This window comes from Cucurbita pepo, chromosome 14, assembly GCF_057944985.1.
Source record: "Cucurbita pepo subsp. pepo isolate OVF chromosome 14, ASM5794498v1, whole genome shotgun sequence".
NCBI classification, from domain to species: Eukaryota; Viridiplantae; Streptophyta; class Magnoliopsida; order Cucurbitales; family Cucurbitaceae; genus Cucurbita; species Cucurbita pepo.
In genome coordinates this window covers 11,027,715-11,046,630 of record NC_141811.1, presented here as the reverse complement: position 1 = coordinate 11,046,630, position 18,916 = coordinate 11,027,715, and the positions used below count along the sequence as shown (strand labels likewise).

Sequence of the window (18,916 nt, the reverse complement as noted above, 5' to 3'; positions counted from 1 at the left end):
CTATATATATATATAATTTAACTATTATTTATTACATCATAATTGACTAAGCCATGAAGTCACTTCCAAAAATTTCCTCACAGCATTTACCAAATTGGCGCGCAAAATGGAACCACTCGATTGCTGCCACGTCACAATATAAAATTTAAATCAACGGGTAGAATTACAGTATAAAAATCACAGCCATCACAGCCATCACAACCCCGGTAATTTTAGCTTCTCTCTTACCTTTCAAATCAAAACCCAAATCCAAATGTGAATTCGTTAGCAACTCCCACGACTAAAAACCCACAATGTAAGATTACCAAATTACCCCTCCTTTTTGAATCTCTCGACTCCATGCTCTGTTCCTCGGTTCTTCTTCAGTGTTCAGAAAATTAAACTTAATCGACAAATTTAAGAAGAAATTCATACTGAAAACCCAGAAATTCTCTGAAATCTATATGGGTTCTTCATAGAGGGCTTTGAATCTCAGAAAAAATCCAAGAACATTCATGGGATTCGTGAATTCCCCTGTTTTTATGTTCTGTCTAATAGTATTTTCATCTTCTCAACTTGTTCATGGAAATTCTGAATTGAAAGCGTTAATGGAGCTGAAGGAATCTCTAGACCCAGAAAACAGAGTATTAAGGTCATGGACGATCGACGGCGACCCTTGCGGCGGCAGCTTCGACGGCGTAGCCTGCAACGAGAATCGGAAAGTGGCGAACATATCGTTGCAGGGACGTGGGCTCTCCGGCAAGGTGTCGCCGGCGGTGGCGAAGCTGAAATGTCTGACGGGACTGTTCTTGCATTACAACAATTTGTCCGGAGAGATTCCCAGAGAGATTTCGAGCTTGAATGAACTTGCTGATCTTTACCTCGACGTTAACAGCCTCACCGGCGATATCCCGGAAGAGATCGGAAATATGTCGAGTCTTCAAGGTTTGTTGATTTTCTGTTTTGTTTGATATCCATGAAAGAGAGAGAATCTAAAGGTTTGAATTGTGCAGTTTTGCAGATTTGTTGCAACGAATTGAGTGGAAATATACCAAATCAGTTAGGATCATTGAAGAAACTAACTGTTCTTGCTTTACAGCACAACAGATTGAGCGGTGAAATACCCATGTCTTTAGGAAGCTTAGAGATGCTTAAACGGATTTATTTGAGCTTCAATAACTTCAATGGAACAATACCCATCAAAATTGCTGCAATTCCTCAGCTGGAAGTTCTTGATATCAGGAACAACTCCCTCTCCGGCCATGTCCCTTCTGGTAATCCCTCCCTTTCTCTGTTTCTTCTTTTTTATTGGTTTTCTTTTATTGAGGATATTGTTGGAAGGAATCCGGCCCTCCGATTCATGTAGGCTGATCGTGATCATTTATAGTAGAACCTTAGCCAATATTCCTATTTGAATTTTATTTGAATTTTTTTCTCTCTTGTTCTTTGGGCTCATCTTGATTGAGTGTGCGCGTTGTTGTTGTTCATATTGATCGAGTGTGTGCATTGTCTCTCTCCTGTTCTTTGTGTTCATTTTGATCGAGTGTGTGCGTTGTCTCTCTCTTGTTTTTTGTGTTCATCTTGATCGAGTGTGTGCATTGTTGTTGTTCATCTTGATTGAATGTGTGCACTATTGTTGTTCATCTTGATTGAGTGTGTGCATTGTCTCTCTCTTGATCTTTGTGTTCATCTTGATCAAGTGTGTGCATTGTTGTTGTTCATCTTGATCGAGTGTGTGCATTGTTGTTATTTATCTTGATCGAGTGTGTTCATTGTTGTTGTTCATCTTGATTGAGTGTATGCGTTGTCCCTCTCTTGTTCTTTGTGCTCACCTTGATCAAGTGTGTGCATTGTCCCTATCCTGTTCTTTGTTATTCATCTTGATCGAGTGTGTGCATTGTCTCTCTCCTGTTCTTTGTGTTCATCTTGATCGAGTGTGTCCGTTGACTCTCTCCTGTTCTTTGTGCATCTTAATCGAGTGTGCGTCGTTGTACGATTCCTAACATTTTTGTTTGAAGGTCTAAAGCGACTGAATGAAGGCTTTGAAGGAGAGAACAATCCAAATTTATGCGGATTCGGGTTTGTTTCAGTGAGAAATTGTACAGTTTTTGACACTGAAAACATCAAAGGAGCTGGTTTTCAGCCATTTCTATCAGAACCAAACAAGAACAAACCTGAATCAGCTGACTTTCACAATGCCAGTTGCTATCAACTTCATTGCTCAAAGCTCACAACAGTTCCAAGAATTGCTATTGTTTCTGCCGTTCTTATTGTTTCCATGACTCTGCTGGTGTCTGTGATTCTCACTGTGTTTTGGTACCGTCGTCGAAAACAGGTCGGTAGTTCGTCTGTTTCGTGCGATAATCGGCTCGGCTCAGATCAGGCTCGGGAATGCTACTCGAAAAGCGCTTCCCCGCTTGTGTGTCTTGAGTATTCCCATGGATGGGATTCACTGGCTGATGGAATCAAAGGCTTGGGCTTGTCTAAGTTCTTCAGTAAGTTCATTTTTAATATCGAAGAGGTTGAATCTGCTACTCAGTACTTTTCTGAAGCTAACTTGCTTGGTAGAAGCAGTTTTTCAATGGTTTACAAAGGAGTTTTGAAGGATGGATCTTCGGTAGCTATTAGGAGCGTTCATATGACTAGTTGTAAGTCTGATGAAGCCGAGTTTCTTCGTGGGTTGAACTTACTGAGCTCTCTACGACACGAAAACCTTGTTAGTTTGAGAGGCTTTTGTTGTTCTAGGGGTCGAGGTGAGTTCTTCCTCGTATACGATTTTGCCTCGAGAGGGAGCTTGTCTCGGTATCTAGATGTCGGAGATGGTAGCAGCCATGTTCTCGACTGGTCGAAGAGAATTTCTATCATCAATGGAATTGCAAAAGGTTTGCTTCTTTGCTTTCCCCCTTTGTTGTTCATCGTAAAAGCTTTGACTTCAATTCATTAACATCAATCGATGCTACGAGACTATTCAATGACCGTTTCTGTGAGACCCCATGTCAGTTGGGAGGAGAACGAAACATTCTTTATAAGGGTGTGGAAACCTCCTCCTAGTATACGCGTTTTAAAAACCTTGAGGGGAAGCCCAAAGAGAATAATATTCTAAGACCGTTTCTTGTTTTCCGAACAGGCATAGCATATTTACATTGTGAAGAAGCAAATAAACCTGCCATGGTTCACAAAAACATATCCATTGAGAAGATTCTGATTGATCATCAGTTCAATGCATTGATCTCGGACTCGGGTCTCTCTAGACTTCTAGCGGATGACATTATCTTTTCATCTCTCAAAACGAGTGCAGCCATGGGATATCTTGCACCAGAATACATTACGATCGGTCGTTTCTCAGAGAAGAGCGACATATACGCATTCGGTGTCGTCATACTCCAAATTCTTTCAGGGACACGAAAACTTACTAATTCGCTTCTGTTGGAAGCCGAAGTATGCGAATTCGACGATTTGATCGACAAACGTCTAAAGGGGAATTTCTTGGAGTCCCAAGCTAGAAAGCTAGCAAGTGTTGCAGTATCATGTACCAATGAGAACCCCATCAACAGGCCAGCCATTGAAGATTTGATAGAGGAGCTGACCAAACTTTAATTAGGAGGACCGAGATCGATACTCGTTCAAGAACGACACCGGGAGAGAACGGCGAAGCCTCCATTGTTGGAAGCTCAAGAAAAGCTGGAACTGAAAGATGAGGAGATGAAGATTGATAAGGAAGAAGAGGATGTAAATTGATGTATAATAACATGTGTTGATTTAGAACTGCACTTTGTTTTACTTTTAGTTTTAATCCTTCATAAGATAACTTAATTCTCTTCCCATTTCTGTTTTCCTCTTTAACTAGATACTAGATCCCGTATCGGTTGGAGGTTGGAGAGGGGAACGAAGCATTCCTTATAAAAGTGTGGAGACCTCTCTCTAGTAGACATGCTATAAAACCGTGAGGTTAATGGCCCCACATTGATTGGAAAGGGAAACAAAGCATTCATTATAAGGGTGTGAGAATCTCTCCCTAGTAGACGTGTTTTAAAACTGTAACACTAACGACAATGCGTAACGGGTCAAAACAAACAATATCTGCTCGTGGGGGCTTAGGTTGTTACAAATGGTATCAGAGCCAGACATCGGGTGATGTGCCAACGCATACGCTACCTCCCAAGAAGAGTGGATTGTGAGATTCCATATCAGTTGGGGAGGGAAACGAAACAATACTTATAAGGGTCCAAGAGGAGTGGATTTTGAGATCTCATATCGCTTTGAGAGGGAAACAAAACATTTCTTATAAGGATGTGAAAACTCTCTCTAGTAGACGTGTATTGAAACCATGAAACTGACGACGATACATAGCAGACCAAAGTGGACAATATCTACTAGCATGAGCTTAGGCTGTTATAAATTGTATTAGAGCTAGACATCGAGCGGTGTGCCAGCAAGGACACTAGCCCTCAAAAGGGTAGATTGTGAGATCGCACTTCAGTTGGAAAGGATAACGAAACATTTTTTATAAGAGTGTCGTAATAGACGCGTTTTAAAACCGTGAGACTAAAGACGATACGTAACAAATTAAAGCGAATGATATTTGCTAGCGAGGACTTGAGCTGTTACACGAAAACTCACAGACTTCATCTGAATAAGAAAGATGTTCGTGCGGGAATCTTGTCCCATACATAAAGCGTGCCGAACAAAACTTGAATCTTATCTCAATTTCAAGAAATAAGATTTGGGTTTGAATACAAATATGATTCAAAATCGAGAGGGTAATATTGAAAGTTCTTAAGGTTCATACTTGTGAATTATTAGTAAGGTAGCTAACAATAAATACAACCATGCCTGATACCTATGCAGGATTTATCAAACCGAGTAGCAGTTCCTTAACTCTATGCAACAGCAGTATTGTGTTGTTGATACTCTTGATACCATTCAGCCGGCCACCAATCCGGTCTAATGGCTTCAACCGTCACACCCTCGAGCCCTTGAATGGCCAAGCTTCGTGATCCTCTGAACGCTTCCTCCAAGCGCAAGAGACCGAGTCCACGGCACCCGACCGCAGCAATCACGTTACCTACTTTCTTGCTGGATGCGGAGTTGATTACTTCCGACCCAGTTGATACTTTCTGCTCTACATCTGAAAGATAATCAAGGAGTTCCTTACTTAACAAGGTTGTGAAATTGAGATTCAAGCTAGAAAAAGCTCGAAACAGTTCGTGAAAGATCGGTTACCTTCCCCTCTGTCATTTAGAAACCTCAAAGGAACTACACGTTTTCGGATAACTCCCCGGTGGTGTGTACGAGCTACAAGCTCTTGCCCGACATAGCACCCTTTGTCGAAACTTATTGCATTTAGACCCACCAGGTTGTATTCAAGGGGGATCGCCTCACCTTTACAAGGATTAAAGAAGATCCAAACCAAAAGCGCATAAGAATTCGAGATTCACAAGCCACTCGGCGCAACGTAGCAGCAGAAAACAAATCAAACCACAGACCAAAACAGAAAGAACCCATCAAATACAATGAACAAGAGATCGGTGTATCGTATATTCTATCGACTAGCAGAGTAACACCAGAACGAGCTCGGTTTAAAATTGCAAGATACAGAGTTCTAGAGCAATGAAATGACTCATCGGCCACCAGTATTAAGAAATCGAAACGAACCTTTGTGAATCTCAGTTGAACCTTCTGCAACGCCCTTCTCTAGTCTCCACATTACATAATTATCTTCATCGGTTTTTTTATCCGCCTCAACAAGAGGAGCTTTAACAAATACAACCAGAAGAACACTATCAGAAGAATCTTAGCTAGAAACCATATATGATGAATGAATAGTCCACTCAAACTTCATAGTACTAAAAACTCATAAGACCCTTCAGAGCATGAGAGAAACATACGTGTCCCATTCGATGGAAAAACACCTCTGAAACCAAGGCAGTCCAATCTTGGATCTCGAAACCATTGCCAGCCAATGTCTTCCCCACGCGAAGCCGACATTGCTGTAGGATCAGCACTAGCACCCCAACCAACACTGGCAGCCTCTGGTTCCTCTGCAGAGGAAGCTTTTCTAGAGAGCTCTTTACCAAAGCGTTGCCAGCAAGAAAACTCCTCTGCCACATTCTCAATATCAACCTTCGACCTTAAACGGTATCTGTAGAAAAGTAATGGAAAGACGGGTTTATAGGACGACGATTAGTCGTTACAATATAGGTTTAAATCCTATTTAACTTTCTTGCTTCTTCATATCTTGTTTTGGTCCTAAATTTCAATGCCTAAGCTTCAGTCAAGCTTTCATGGTCATTTTCCAAGAACCTACATCTATTTGAAAACACGATATCCAGTCTACCCTGATCAACATGATTTGAATACTCAAACAAGCCATTTCAAACTTGGGTCTAGTAGAATCCTAGTGTATCCAGCTACAAGTTCTTCAACTTAAATGATATCTATCATGATGGGTAATGATCATTGCATAAGAAATTTGTATGTAAACATGATCAAACTCAAGGAGAAACAGAAACTTAGCAATTCAATCACAACACAATCAAAATTGCATCACTGACACCAAAAAGGAGCAAACAAATCAACAATTTGAACCAAAACAAAGAACAGTTTAAGCAAAGGAACTAACAAAGAGCTCACTTCTTCAGCGTCACCAAAAGCTCATCCAACACAGAAGAATCCACATCAGCCATCAACTCCACGGACTCATCCGAAGCCGGACCCGGCCCAGAGCCAGTACGATCAAGCTTCTCTTCAGACCTAGGCGGCCTATACAAAAACAAATCATACAAAAACCTCCCCTGCGGCGTCAACATCGCCGCATACATAGGCGTAACCGACACCGGCGCCAAATTGGGGGTGGGCAACGACGACGTTTTCTCACCCGGAGGTTCCCCAAACCGCCGCACATCATTGGTCAACAGACCGTGAAGGAATTTGACGGTGTCGGGACCCCGAAACCGAATGACGGAGCGAGACTTCAAATGGGCAGCCATAGCCCCGGCGGCGTGGCTGAAGTGGGATTGGGTATCCGATGAGCAAAACCCACGGCGGATTGTGCATCCATTGATGAGTAATTTGCAGAACTTGAAAATGGGTAATGAACGGTGCATTTTGTGGGGTTCTTGAGCAAATTATGAGGGCTTAAATCAGAGGAACATAGGAATTGTGGGGGATCGAAGTGGAAGACGTGACGCGTGTTAGAGAGGAGGTATGAACTTGCAGCCACGTATAAGCGCCTCTGCTCCAAACTGCATCACTACGGATAGATCTGAGCTTGTGTTCGGCGTGTGTTCGATGAAAGTCTTCAGTGAAGCAATGTTTCAGGTTTTATTTCAAAGCGTTACCATTTTATCACATTTCTTATTAGTTTGTTTATTATTATTAACTTAAATTATTAAAATAATTTTAACTAATTAAATTTTAATGGATTAATAAATTTATTATAAATAATATAACTTAAATTTTAGATTTTTAAGTTAATTAGTAATGAATATTAGTGATTATTCTAAAATAAATAGTTTTTAATAAAATTATACAAATTTTTAATTGTAAATAATTAATTATGCATTATATTTCAAAAAGATGATGATTTAAAAATAGTTATAAAAAAAATTGATGTTATAAACAAAATAAATTCTGACAAATGTATTAATAATGGTTAACCATCATTAAAATTTAAATAAAATAGAAAATGAGAAGGGAACGTTCAATTTAGAGACATGTAAGAACGTTCATCAACTTCAAGACATTAATACGATCCTAGCTTTATTCATTTGTTAAAACTTAGAAACTTGATGCACAATGAAAAAGGCGGAGCATTTCTACATCTGGTTAGTTCAAAGAAAATTGAACTACTATCATCAAGTTCACTCGATGTCGACCTTGTTGTCGATATTGATATGTATAAGCCGACTATCCAAAGATGAAGGAGAAACAACTGAGTTATAAAGACACGACTCAAATCCAAATAAATGAAATCAAGACTCAACATTTTGTACTAAAAAATAAACAAAATAAGATATATCAATATTCTACGTATTCTAATTTTAGACCTTGTATTTGAATTTAACCTATGATTTTTCCTTGGGGAATGTATAACCGACTTTATTGCAATCTTGCGACAGATGAAATGTTCAAATTAGATAACTGTAAAACCTAAAATTCAATTAACTTGAACTAGTTTGGTCACTTCCTCTAAAACTTCTAAAACTTCAAAAATCAAAAATAAAAAATCAAAGCTTCCACCTCTCATTGACACTATTATCTCAAATCTTTTTTATCTCTACTATGAGATCCCACGTCGATTGGAGAGAGGAACGAATGTTAGCAAGGACATTGGGTCCCAAAAGGAGATAGATTGTAAGATCCCACATCTATTAGAGAGAGGAACGAGTGCCAGCGAAGACGCTTGGCCCTGAAGGAAGGTGGATAGTGAAATCCCACATCGATTGGAAAGAGGAACGAGTGCCAGCGAAGACGTTGGGACCCAAAAGGGGATAGATTGTAAGATCCCACATCCATTGGAGAGGGGAACGAGTGCCAACGAAGACGCTGGGCCCTGAAGGAGGGTGGATAGTGAAATCACACATCCATTAGAGAGGGAAACAAGTGCCAGCGAAGACGCTGGGCCCTGAAGGAGGGTGGATAGTGAAATCCCACATCGAATGGAGAGGGGAATGAAACACTCTTTATAAGGGTATAGAAACCTCTCCCTAATAGACACGTTTAAAAAGTTGAAGGAAAGTCAAAGAGAACAATATCCGCTAGCGGTGGACTTGGGCCGTTACGTCATGTTATAAGTAACAAGGTTTAGGAAAAGAAACACACAGAATCCTTCCCAAGCCACTAGGCTCTTCCAAAATTAGATAATCAAACCATCTCCAACAGATAAGGCAAAGCCATCTTGATTAAAGTTCCTTTATGTAGCAACAAAAAGAAGAAAAAAAATCAAGGGCTCAGATACAACTAGCTGACTACATTATACTTCCTGGTAAAATTACTTATTTTTCATATCGTAGTTTTTGAAAATGAACCAACTTAGGCATGTTCATGACATCAACAAAGCTAATAAAAACAAGCTATAGCTGAATTGATATTAGTTTAACATACATTGATGAAACGAGACACTGTGAGTCGATGTCCTCGCATCTACAGAAGGGAAGTTCCGCAAAATCTAATATAAGCTGGTGCTTCAAATATATCATGCACCAAAATCAAATAAAAAGATAAGTTATCTTATACCTATTTCTAGCAAATTTCCAGAAATCACCTGTGATAGGAAGCAAATCTCCCAGTCCTAGTCCTCTCCTCTGCTTCTAACAGGTTTTTCTTTGTATGGTTTCTTTTTGAAAATCTTGAATTATTTTCCTGAATTAAAATAGCAAGCTGTGAAGTCAATCAAAAAAACAAAATGGGAAAGTTAGCAACTTTTGTGAGGAAATGTCGGTAAGTACGAAGTTGTAATGTTGATGAACATTACAGTAGCAATGTGGTTAATCCCAACTGCCTCGACTCCTTCGAAACGCCTTCTTGTCAGAAAGGACCTTCTTGCTTTTAAGGCGTTTCTGTTCTCCAATGGCAGCCCTTAACAAATACAAAAAGTAATACCTCACAATTAAATACGTCATGGGAGATGCATAAACTTTTTGAAATCAAGTGGCTAAGGAAGTGAAAGAACTCACATCTTAGCAATTTTCTTCTTTTGCTCTTCTGAGGGAGGTGGCGGGACATAAGAAGCAGCATCAATTATTGCCTGATTTTCATATAGAAACAACCCCATTATTGGAAATTAAAATTCAGTTAAGAAACTACAGCACAATGCAGAATCTACCTTCCAAGAAATGGCCATAGACTATTTTACTTTCCGTATATTCGCTATTAAATAGACAAGAAGAGAAGGATCCTATGGGAAGGCAAGTACCTGAAGTTTCTCCAAGGCATCTTCAATGTTACCCCTGAAGAAATGAAGAGAAGAAAAGTTAACAAGTCTTTTTGGTAGAACAAACATGGGAGGAAATAAGGAAGATGGAAGAGGACAGAAGTTTACTTCTGCGTTCTAGTTTTAGTGGATGAAATTACAAGCTCCCCATCCTTGTTGATCCGATTTTTCTCCTGTTCAGCGAAGCAATATTCATGTCGAGAAAGAGACAGAAAGAGACGAGTAATATCGTGACGAAAGATTAATTAACACTTGAACCACTTCCGATTTTATTTTGGCCTACCTAGCAACATACAAGGGAACACATTATAAATTGTACACAAAAAAACACATGCAATAAGCTTTCATCTTCGTACTGGGACCATACTAATTGTATTAAAATGGGATAAAAATGGCTGCATTTTACAAGTACTTTCCTTGTTGTGTGGTTTTGAAAGACAGAAAGGAAATTTTTTAAAACTTGGCACTTTAATTTGAGGGAAGGAGAGGAAAGATATGTAATGGAAAATTAAGTAACAAACCGTTTGCATAATCTTTTCCCTGATTCTCTCGCTAAGCCAATATGCATCTTTAACATTGAAGCGCATGTCAACCTTCGTGTTCACTGCACTATCATTTACAGAAATGATACCTCATAAAGAAAAAAGCAACTCTAAAGTAGAAACAAAACCAATCAGAGCCAAGAAAATAAACTGACCTTTATTGACATTCTGACCTCCAGGGCCACCACTTCTTGCAAAATTCACAGTGACGTGATCTGAAGGACAGGAAAAGAATAGCAATTGCTGATTAGAGAATCTTTTTCCTTTAAGGGTAGGAAACTACAAAAAATTTGAATATCCTTCCCCTTTTTAGGATATATTAGCCAAAGAATTGTGGTGTTCTATCAACAAAATTCTCCTAGCATCTCCATTGTAGACAAGACTGATTGAGAAATTAAATCTATAAAGAATTAGAGAAGAAATAAATGATTTGAACACCTGACTGGTGTTTTGCTGCAATGGAAGGAAAATGACTTGGGTTTTATATGAGGAGAGAACTTTTAGTGAAGCACTACAACAAAAAAGAATTTTCATTTTAGGTAGTTCAGAACAAAGTACAGGAAGGAGAGGTTGAACTTTTTTGAAGTCAAGAATCCAGTAAAATAAGTCGCTGAAGGGAAGGGGAGGTGGTGTGACCAATAACATAATCGTGTTTTCCCACAAAATGAAGCTAAAGTCTCCTCATGTGTAGCCTTGAGATATGCTACTCAATCTGCTAATTCAGATTTCCGATGTTCCATTGGCTTCAACATCCTTACCTCATATTACAAGTTCCAACTCATTGATCAAGTCCCCTTCTAAATTCTCCTCCCCCTGTATCGCCACCCCCTACGGGGACATAAAATTGCATCAAATCCACAATCTCTACAATGACCGTGTGCACTCCCCTCTGATATTTGGGTGCACGAATCCATTTATATTGTACAGCAACAGAATAGGAAAATGAATATCTTGAACTCATCCAGCTCCGCAGTGGTCTATAATATTGGGCAGAAGGAACATACCAGGGTTTTCTATTTAATTTTCTAATCTTAGCCTCAAGTTTCTCTCTTTCACTATGATGATTGCCAAAAATGTCTTCTGCTCTGACAAACCAACATTTGGGTCTTCACTTTTCACCCACAAATGCTAGTAACACACATCTTTATCTCACTTTCTCAAATCATCCGGCTTCCTCTCTCTCAATTTCATTTTAATTACCATTTCTCCAATTAGAAACTGATTGGCTGAAATTCTCCTGCCACTAATAGCTCATTTTTCTTGTGAACGAGCATCTGTTCTTTTTGTACCTTTGCAATTCTGCAACAACTGAAGCGTAGTCATAACACTCCTTTCCATTATCAAAGGAGCTATAAAAGCATCTTCAATTTCCTTGAATGTCAATATAATTGTGATTAAAATAGCTCCTAGAAGGAGATAAACAAGTTAGGTTCTTCTTTTTTATTGCATCCAAAGTACTTAGCTTTCCATGTAAAAATTCCAAAAGAAAAAATCACACTCCAGTGGATTTTCCATCTCCACTTGAATGTAAAAAGGCTCTTACTAAGACTCTAGCACCTAGCATTTCACCCTATATATGTTTATACATGGATGCACTAGAGAGAGTTCTTTAGAAAGAGGAAGAAAGTGTATTAAATAAAATCTCTTTGAAACTGCAAATTGTTTGATGAAAAATCAGACATACAAACTGAAAACCAGAGGAATGAAATGAAAATTTTCTCTGAGCTCGCAACAGAACAGACAACACCTTTTTTCTTTGGCAACCACTCTGTTGTCTCTCAATGGAAAATGCACTAGAGAAAGTTCAGAGGGAATCCATATTCAATAACCTGCCATAATCCATATCATTCAGCTTGAAATCACCAATCAAGAATTCAAAAAGAGACATTCTTCAAGCTCCTTCTCATTAATATTTCTCTTAATCCCAAACTCCAACAAGCATTAGCATTATCCAAACCATCTTTAATAGTTCTCTCTTTATTGGTTGAAATCGAGTAAAGCCCTGTAATAACTTCATCTAAACATCATGTTTCCTTGTTACAGTGTTAGTTCTCCCATGTGCAAGTGCAACAAGCCTAGCTATAAACCAATGTTTCTAAAGCACGCAGCATAGTGAAGTGCAAGGCCTCGGCCCAGGATCAGAAGAAAAACAATAAGGAAAGTGAGCGCATTTACGGGAATCAAAATCAGAAAGGAAAAGGACATTCAAGGGTTCAAGGCGATTCCACAAGGGTTCAGTAAATTATTCTTAGAAGATATGTCACAAACCGAACAAAATCCGGGAGTTTCAGTGATTCAACATCCATTGGACAAAAGGCTCATCTTCTTCAAAGTAGCTACGAGCAGTTTCAATGGATGTGAGCTACTTTACACTCGGATAATTTAGGGCTAGAGAAAATAGACAAAAGTGAACCTATATCGACGAGTAGTCTCTCTGGCTTGAATTAGCAACCATACACGTTACATCTCAGGGGATTATACTACCACAAGTACCAATTGACTCAGTAAAGTAACAATCACTTTAAACAATAGATTATTGAGTGATTTTCGGGACATACCGAGAGTGATTTTCGGGGCGGGTTCGACGTCAGCCGACAGAGCGCGCTCCTCCGCCTCTTGCAACAGCTGCTGAACCTGCGACAGGCGGGAAGATACCTTTCCTCCGGCACCGGACGACTCCGAAGCGGCACATATGACACGACCAAAACTGATCTCACGCAGCCGGAATCGCAAAGCGGCATTGGGATTGTTCAAAGTAGCAGGGAAGAGTGGGGGTACTGATAGAGTAAAATAGGGTTGCGAATGAAGGATTTCTCTGAGGATCATGTTTGTGGTGGTTCTAATGACCGCCATTCTTTCTCCAAGGTACCTTGAAAACGAGTTAGCAGCGATGACCTTCCTCTACAGCTTCCAATGGCTTTGAGCCTGGGAAGACGACGACCACTGGTGCTGACGGCGAACACAGCACCGGACAATGAATGGTTCTCCATTTTTAGGCAAAATTTAAAAATATGGTTTTTTTTTTTTTTTTTTTTTTTTAATTCCGTAACAAAAAATATTTTAAAGTATTTTAATTTTAACCTAATAATAAATTTTATCTCTAAATATAATTAAAAAAAAAAATCTTATTCCTTTAATAAAATTTAAAATTCAAGGAAATTTAATTAAATTTTAGAGAAAATGTTGCTTAAAATTTATGAATTTTGACAAAATTGTTGAAAAATTAATTTGTACCTTAATTAAACTTATTCCAATGAAAAACTTTATTTTATTAATATTGATTCATTTTTTAACATTTTTACATTAATTATATATATATATATATAATTAAAATGAGTAAAAACACCTCTTGTCACAATCGCACTTTTGATGGTAGCGGACTTGCGATTGTGCGGCACTCACTTTCCAACGGCAAGTGAGCTAAGCCAATTCGTTCTTGCGTCGCCTACGGCCAAGCGACGTATACTCGAGCCTCTAGCCTCGGTTTTAAGAGAAGGTTTTAGAAAATGAGGGCAGAGAGATTTTTGAAAGAGACGTTATATAAGCAAGCAAGAGAGAAATAACAACGGCTCACAGTATATAACCTTGGGTAGGGAGAAGTTGACAGTTTAGAGTATAATTTGATGAAATTAAAAATTTAAGAGTCGTTGCTTTTAGCTAAAGGTGAGATCAATCGATAACTCTAAGGCTTATGCGGGTTCATAAAACAATTTTAGGTTTAAATAGACTATGTACTGCGCAAATTTATGGTTGTGGACCTAGAACCAGAAGCGATAGTTGGTGTAATACTACAGTAGACGAGCCCTAGCCTGAGAATTTGAGCAAGAAGTACTCTCGCACTCTCGAGCGAGATGAGCCACCTTGATTTTTGAAAGAGATCGGGGGATGGGGTCTCTCAAGCCTCCTCCAATGGGGCTAGTCTCAATTGAGATCGAGAGAGATCCGCTCTTCGAATTCTTAGTAATGTACAGATTTAGGCTCTGAATGTGAATTGTAAAATTGCCAATTTTAGAAATTGAAGTACCGACACGTTGATTTTTGAAAGAGATCGGGGGTTGAGTTATGATATCTATTTAAGTTGTTCGGGTCTTCAACCTAACCAAACTAAAATCTCAAGTCGGTCTTAAAGATTTTTCTAACCCAACCTAATCCCGTGTGTGTATGCTCCTATTCATGTTAGTTAAAAACAACCGTGTGACATTTCATTTTTATACTTAAATTTAAAAAATATTTAATAAATTAAGATTTATTAATCATCAAAATTGGAAATACAAAATTTATTAGGTAAAAATTTGAAAACTATAGGGACTTTAATGTAATTTAACCTAATTTATTAGGAACAAATTTGAGTTTTGGGCTTTCATCTGATCCATTTAACAGCCGAGTTCGGCCCAAACAAAAAAGCCCATTATTCTGATTTGATACGCCAAACCATTCAGTACCGACACGTGTCCACCATATCAAATCTGGAACCATCGATTTTAAGGACGAACGTCGCTCTCTCGTTTTCTTCGGCCTTCAATTTCCCAGTCGGTGAATCTCCGGGGTTCCCTTTTTCCCTTCGTGAAATTCTTACTCCCGGAAATTTCGCTGAGGCGATCGTGTTTGAATTTTTTTAGTCTACCGGAGTAATTTGTAGAACGCTTGCGAATTTCTACGTATCTTTTTCGCTCAAGGTACCGCTTCTCTCTTTAACAGGATCGGATTATCTAGGGTTTGACATGTTTGTAAAGCTTGAATGCTGTTCATCTTGATGTCTACGGTTCTTTTTTGGCTTTTGTTTTCTTTGGAAGTATGAGGAGTTTTTTTTGTCGCTGTGTTATTCGTTGTTGGTTGCTTTTGTTTATTATTATTTTTCTTTTGGTTTTTGATTCGGAATTTCAGTTTTTGTTATCGCTTTTGCTAGTCTGATTATATATAGTGGAAATGGTGGATTTTATGTTTTTTTTATTTTTTTATATTTAATTTGATTATGGTTTTTGTTGCATCATTATCAATTATGTTCGATTTAGGAGAATCCTGGAGGAATTTTCCTTATCGTTGAGTTGCTTGATTAGTTAGTTTGAGCTTTGCCTTTATATCAAACCGATCATGCTGAATCTTTCTTCGTTGGCTTGGTTTAAGTTCTTGATTATCATGCCTTGTCTTTCTTCCAGGGTCCTTTTGTGAACTGTAACGATGCATAGAAAGAGCAGAGGGGGCAGGGATGAATTTTTTGATTTTGGTGACCCCTTTGCTGGGTTTGGAGGCTTTCCAGGTCAAAGAAGCTTAATTTCTGGTTTCTTTGGTGGAAGGGATCCATTTGATGATCCTTTCTTCAGAAGTCCATTTGGAAGCATGTTTGATTCGAGCTTCTCTGGTGGTCCTGGAATGCCTTTTGCAAGCATGCATCCATCTGGATTCCTTGATCATCAGGCCCCCGAGCCTAAAAGGCCGAGAGGCCCGATTATTGAGGAAATAAATTCAGATGATGAAAAAGAAGCAGGAAACGGGAGTAAAAATCCGAAGAATTCATCCAAAGAGCCTCTTGTTGAAGACCCTGATGATGAAGGTGAGTGTGAGACTTGTCTGGATTGTTGTGTTTGTCATTCTTTTGCTTGCTTTTATGCATTTCAGTTGTAATCTGTAATGCCGAACTGTTTCCTTTCTTGTTGTTACAGAGAATGGGAAAAGACAGTTGCAGCGCATGGATCATCCCAGCGGATCAAATCACAGACATATCCGACCTCAAACTAATAGCTTCACATTTCAGAGCTCCTCTGTAACTTATGGAAGCTCGAATGGGACATATTATACTTCATCAAGAACAAGAAGGGCAGGAAGTGATGGTGTAAGTGAAACTTAAATGCCATTAAGGAGTTGATTCTTCTAGGAAGAATTCTTTCTTCATTTGTCTATTTCTTTTTGTAAATAGGTGGTTTTTGAAGAAAGCAAGGAAGCTGATACGGCAAGCAGACAGGCAACCCATAAAGTTTCAAGAGGACTCCATAATAAGGTATCGACGAAGAAAAGATTTGACCCCTTGAGATTAATGTCCTCCCATTTGTACCCGTTAATAATTTGTTTGATACAACTTGTGAATGTGTTTCTTTTAGGGTCATTCAGTTACAAGGAAACTGAACCCTGATGGTAAGGTGGATACCATGCAAACTTTGCATAATCTTAATGGAGGTATGTAACTATTCATGCCCAATTGTTTTTGTGTTGGTGTAAACTGGATGCGTACGATGGCTGGCGTTATGTTGTAAATCTACAGATGAGCTAGACGGTTTCGAAAATGCTTGGGCAAGGAATGCAGGAAGTTTGCCTGGGTGGCCTGGGAGTACAAACGGCTTTGATAGTAATGGTATTTTCTAATACAACTTTGATCGAGTTTTACTTAATCTGATTCCTTTGTCTGCCTTCCTACCGTTACTTTTATAGTACTTAGGCTCATGATGGTGATGTTTTATACAATGAAATGTCTTGAAGGTTCAAATGACCAAATACCCTTATAATACTTGGTGGGTGGGTTTAAGAAAATTACCCAAATGGAAGACAGGAGAATATAATCTAAGTATCTCGTTATTGAATGAAAAAATCTACAGGAATGGTAGTTATGGGAACTGTGTGCCCACCAAACATTGGATGAGATCAGAAATGGGGGAGTTCTTTTTTTTTTATTTTTATGTTTTCCGTACACCGTTTCGCTTCCTCGTACACCGATTCGCTTCCTCGAACCCCTTCCTCCAACGTATTTGTTTGGTCACAAACGCATCTGGCTGACTAAAATCTTTCCTAATTCTATTAGTTTTAAGTTGCACAGGAACATTTGTCTGACCATTTGCCTCTTGTAACTTATATATGTTTAGGAGAATAAGTGAAAATATAAGAACAGAAGCCTCTTCCCTAGTGGCTTTTAGTAACGAAGTGTAAACAGTTTAAGGAAACTAGTCTGCAAAACTATCACTATGGAACCAAATAGCTGCCTATAATTTTATGATGGGTGCTAGCAAGTGTATATGATGCTAATTTCATTCCACCCCATGGACAGCTGGTGGCATTCGCCAAAACGGTCAAACAAGCAGAGGTGGGTTGGCACTTCCCTCCACTCAGCATCATCCTCAAGCGACTGGAAGGACAGCCGTGGAAGGCTGGAGTAACCCGGGTTCCTCACGCGCACAGCAAGTGAACAGGAGTAGGAAAGACGCAAGGTACAGGAGTGCCTAAACTTACAAAATTATAGACTGGATTCAGAACGATCTCATGCCTCTTTTGCGAATCCATTCTTCCATTTCAGATGGATCTCATGCCCTTATCTGTGTGTAGTTCATAATTACTTACCCCTTGCATATACTGTGGAACGATATAGTTTCTGTTGACGAGTATTTCATCTTATCTTTTTTCATGACCAGCAGTTCTCCTGATGTTATTTGATGAATCTGAGAGTGGTTTTATTAGAAAAAATGCCAATTTTAGAGATTGAATTAAGATACTGACTATATTTAGGGCCCGTTGCTGTTGCCGCTGTTCTTTTTGGCGTTGTTTAAACGTGTTCTTTTTGGCGTTGTTTAAACGTGTTCTTTTTGGCATGTCGTGTAAGAAATGATCAAGTATGTAGGTATCCAAGAACTGGGAGTTGAGAGAGGAAGGGAAAATTGAAAAAAAAAGTGCTTAAATCGATCAAAACTGCTAGGAGAACTGGTTATATATGGCAGGATGAGTGTTTTGGATTATGATTTGAATTTATGACTATACATGATCTTTAGGATTATCTTCGAATTCAAAATTTTCAGATGTGTATCTTTTCAATTATTAAATAAAAGTTTTTATTTCAGCAAATTCAAAATTGAATTTGATTTAATCAATTGTTTTGTTTTTTAAGTAGTGTTAGTTTTTAGATCACAAATATGAACTAAAGACTGTACAAATTATTATGTGTGTTTTAATTTCATGCCACAAACTTGGTAGTTACATTCAAATAGTATGCATAGAAGTTACATTTAAATTAGTATACATAGTGATTAATTACAGTAAAAGATATAAAGGTTAATGGTTTTTTTTCATTTTGAGGGTATATAAAGCTATAAAGCTGTGGAAAGGTTAATGATTGTCATTTTGAGGCTATATAAAGTCGCGGGAAGGTTAATGATTGTTATCTTTGTAAGGGAGACTTGAACGGAGATCTGAAATTTTATGTTTTCATCATTTAGGACTATGTTTTTTTTGCAATTGTATAGTATGTTTACAATCATTCAAGCTTGATATGGTCGTTTACAATCATTCAAGCTTGATATGGTCGTTTACAATCATTCAAGCTTGATATGGTCAACCTTGCTTGTGGTGTAATTCGAATCTTAAACAAGTGTTCTTACCGTTATATTTGACAATTCAAATCTTAATTTCATATCAATCTTGGTTGTAAAGTAATTCAAATCTCAAACAAGTGTTCTTCCCCGTTTATATTTGATCAACAAGACAA

At 38.5% G+C, this 18,916-nt stretch overlaps 4 protein-coding genes across 4 annotated transcripts; 2 read left to right on the top strand and 2 right to left on the bottom strand.

The window, feature by feature from the left end:
- Positions 1 to 210: 210 nt before the first annotated feature.
- Positions 211 to 3,803, top strand: LOC111810898 (putative serine/threonine-protein kinase At1g01540). The gene is made up of 4 exons (XM_023697733.2): positions 211 to 924; positions 993 to 1,253; positions 1,998 to 2,861; positions 3,107 to 3,803. Exons 1-4 carry the CDS (start codon positions 495 to 497, stop codon positions 3,574 to 3,576), a joined length of 2,025 nt encoding a protein of 674 aa, XP_023553501.2. The 5' UTR covers positions 211 to 494; the 3' UTR covers positions 3,577 to 3,803.
- Positions 3,804 to 4,662: 859 nt separating this feature from the next.
- On the bottom strand, positions 4,663 to 7,282 carry LOC111810728 (Glycine cleavage T-protein family). Its single transcript, XM_023697487.2, has 5 exons — positions 6,613 to 7,282; positions 5,868 to 6,121; positions 5,635 to 5,733; positions 5,203 to 5,361; positions 4,663 to 5,107 (listed from the first exon to the last, which is right to left on the bottom strand). Exons 1-5 carry the CDS (start codon positions 7,083 to 7,085, stop codon positions 4,860 to 4,862), a joined length of 1,233 nt encoding a protein of 410 aa, XP_023553255.2. The 5' UTR covers positions 7,086 to 7,282; the 3' UTR covers positions 4,663 to 4,859.
- A 1,774-nt stretch (positions 7,283 to 9,056) lies between these two features.
- LOC111809786 (Class I peptide chain release factor) lies at positions 9,057 to 13,444 on the bottom strand. Its single transcript, XM_023696212.2, has 8 exons — positions 13,014 to 13,444; positions 10,611 to 10,670; positions 10,435 to 10,517; positions 10,022 to 10,086; positions 9,896 to 9,929; positions 9,657 to 9,727; positions 9,455 to 9,558; positions 9,057 to 9,360 (listed from the first exon to the last, which is right to left on the bottom strand). The coding sequence occupies exons 1-7, from the start codon at positions 13,306 to 13,308 to the stop codon at positions 9,468 to 9,470; spliced, it is 699 nt and encodes a 232-aa protein (XP_023551980.2). The 5' UTR covers positions 13,309 to 13,444; the 3' UTR covers positions 9,057 to 9,360; positions 9,455 to 9,467.
- A 1,496-nt stretch (positions 13,445 to 14,940) lies between these two features.
- LOC111810555 (uncharacterized) lies at positions 14,941 to 17,842 on the top strand. Its single transcript, XM_023697272.2, has 7 exons — positions 14,941 to 15,131; positions 15,612 to 16,006; positions 16,116 to 16,285; positions 16,370 to 16,450; positions 16,551 to 16,626; positions 16,712 to 16,801; positions 17,489 to 17,842. Exons 2-7 carry the CDS (start codon positions 15,634 to 15,636, stop codon positions 17,662 to 17,664), a joined length of 966 nt encoding a protein of 321 aa, XP_023553040.2. The 5' UTR covers positions 14,941 to 15,131; positions 15,612 to 15,633; the 3' UTR covers positions 17,665 to 17,842.
- The last annotated feature ends 1,074 nt before the right edge of the window (positions 17,843 to 18,916 follow it).

Bases quoted from the DNA above. Each gene is read 5' to 3' on its own strand.
- LOC111810898 (XM_023697733.2), top strand. From the start codon at position 495: ATGGGATTCGTGAATTCCCCTGTTTTTATGTTCTGTCTAATAGTATTT. The intron at 925-992 runs GTTTGTTGATTT...TGAATTGTGCAG, and splicing joins AAATATGTCGAGTCTTCAAG to TTTTGCAGATTTGTTGCAAC. The intron at 2,862-3,106 runs GTTTGCTTCTTT...TTTTCCGAACAG, and splicing joins CATCAATGGAATTGCAAAAG to GCATAGCATATTTACATTGT.
- LOC111810555 (XM_023697272.2), top strand. From the start codon at position 15,634: ATGCATAGAAAGAGCAGAGGGGGCAGGGATGAATTTTTTGATTTTGGT. The intron at 16,627-16,711 runs GTATGTAACTAT...GTAAATCTACAG, and splicing joins TTTGCATAATCTTAATGGAG to ATGAGCTAGACGGTTTCGAA. The intron at 16,802-17,488 runs GTATTTTCTAAT...CCCCATGGACAG, and splicing joins AAACGGCTTTGATAGTAATG to CTGGTGGCATTCGCCAAAAC.
- LOC111809786 (XM_023696212.2), bottom strand. From the start codon at position 13,308: ATGGCGGTCATTAGAACCACCACAAACATGATCCTCAGAGAAATCCTT. The intron at 10,518-10,610 runs GTCAGTTTATTT...ATGATAGTGCAG, and splicing joins AGGTCAGAATGTCAATAAAG to TGAACACGAAGGTTGACATG. The intron at 10,087-10,434 runs GTTTGTTACTTA...TTCGCTGAACAG, and splicing joins GGGAAAAGATTATGCAAACG to GAGAAAAATCGGATCAACAA.
- LOC111810728 (XM_023697487.2), bottom strand. From the start codon at position 7,085: ATGCACCGTTCATTACCCATTTTCAAGTTCTGCAAATTACTCATCAAT. The intron at 6,122-6,612 runs GTGAGCTCTTTG...ACTTTTCTACAG, and splicing joins CTTTTGGTGACGCTGAAGAA to ATACCGTTTAAGGTCGAAGG. The intron at 5,362-5,634 runs GTTCGTTTCGAT...ATCCTTGTAAAG, and splicing joins TTCAACTGAGATTCACAAAG to GTGAGGCGATCCCCCTTGAA.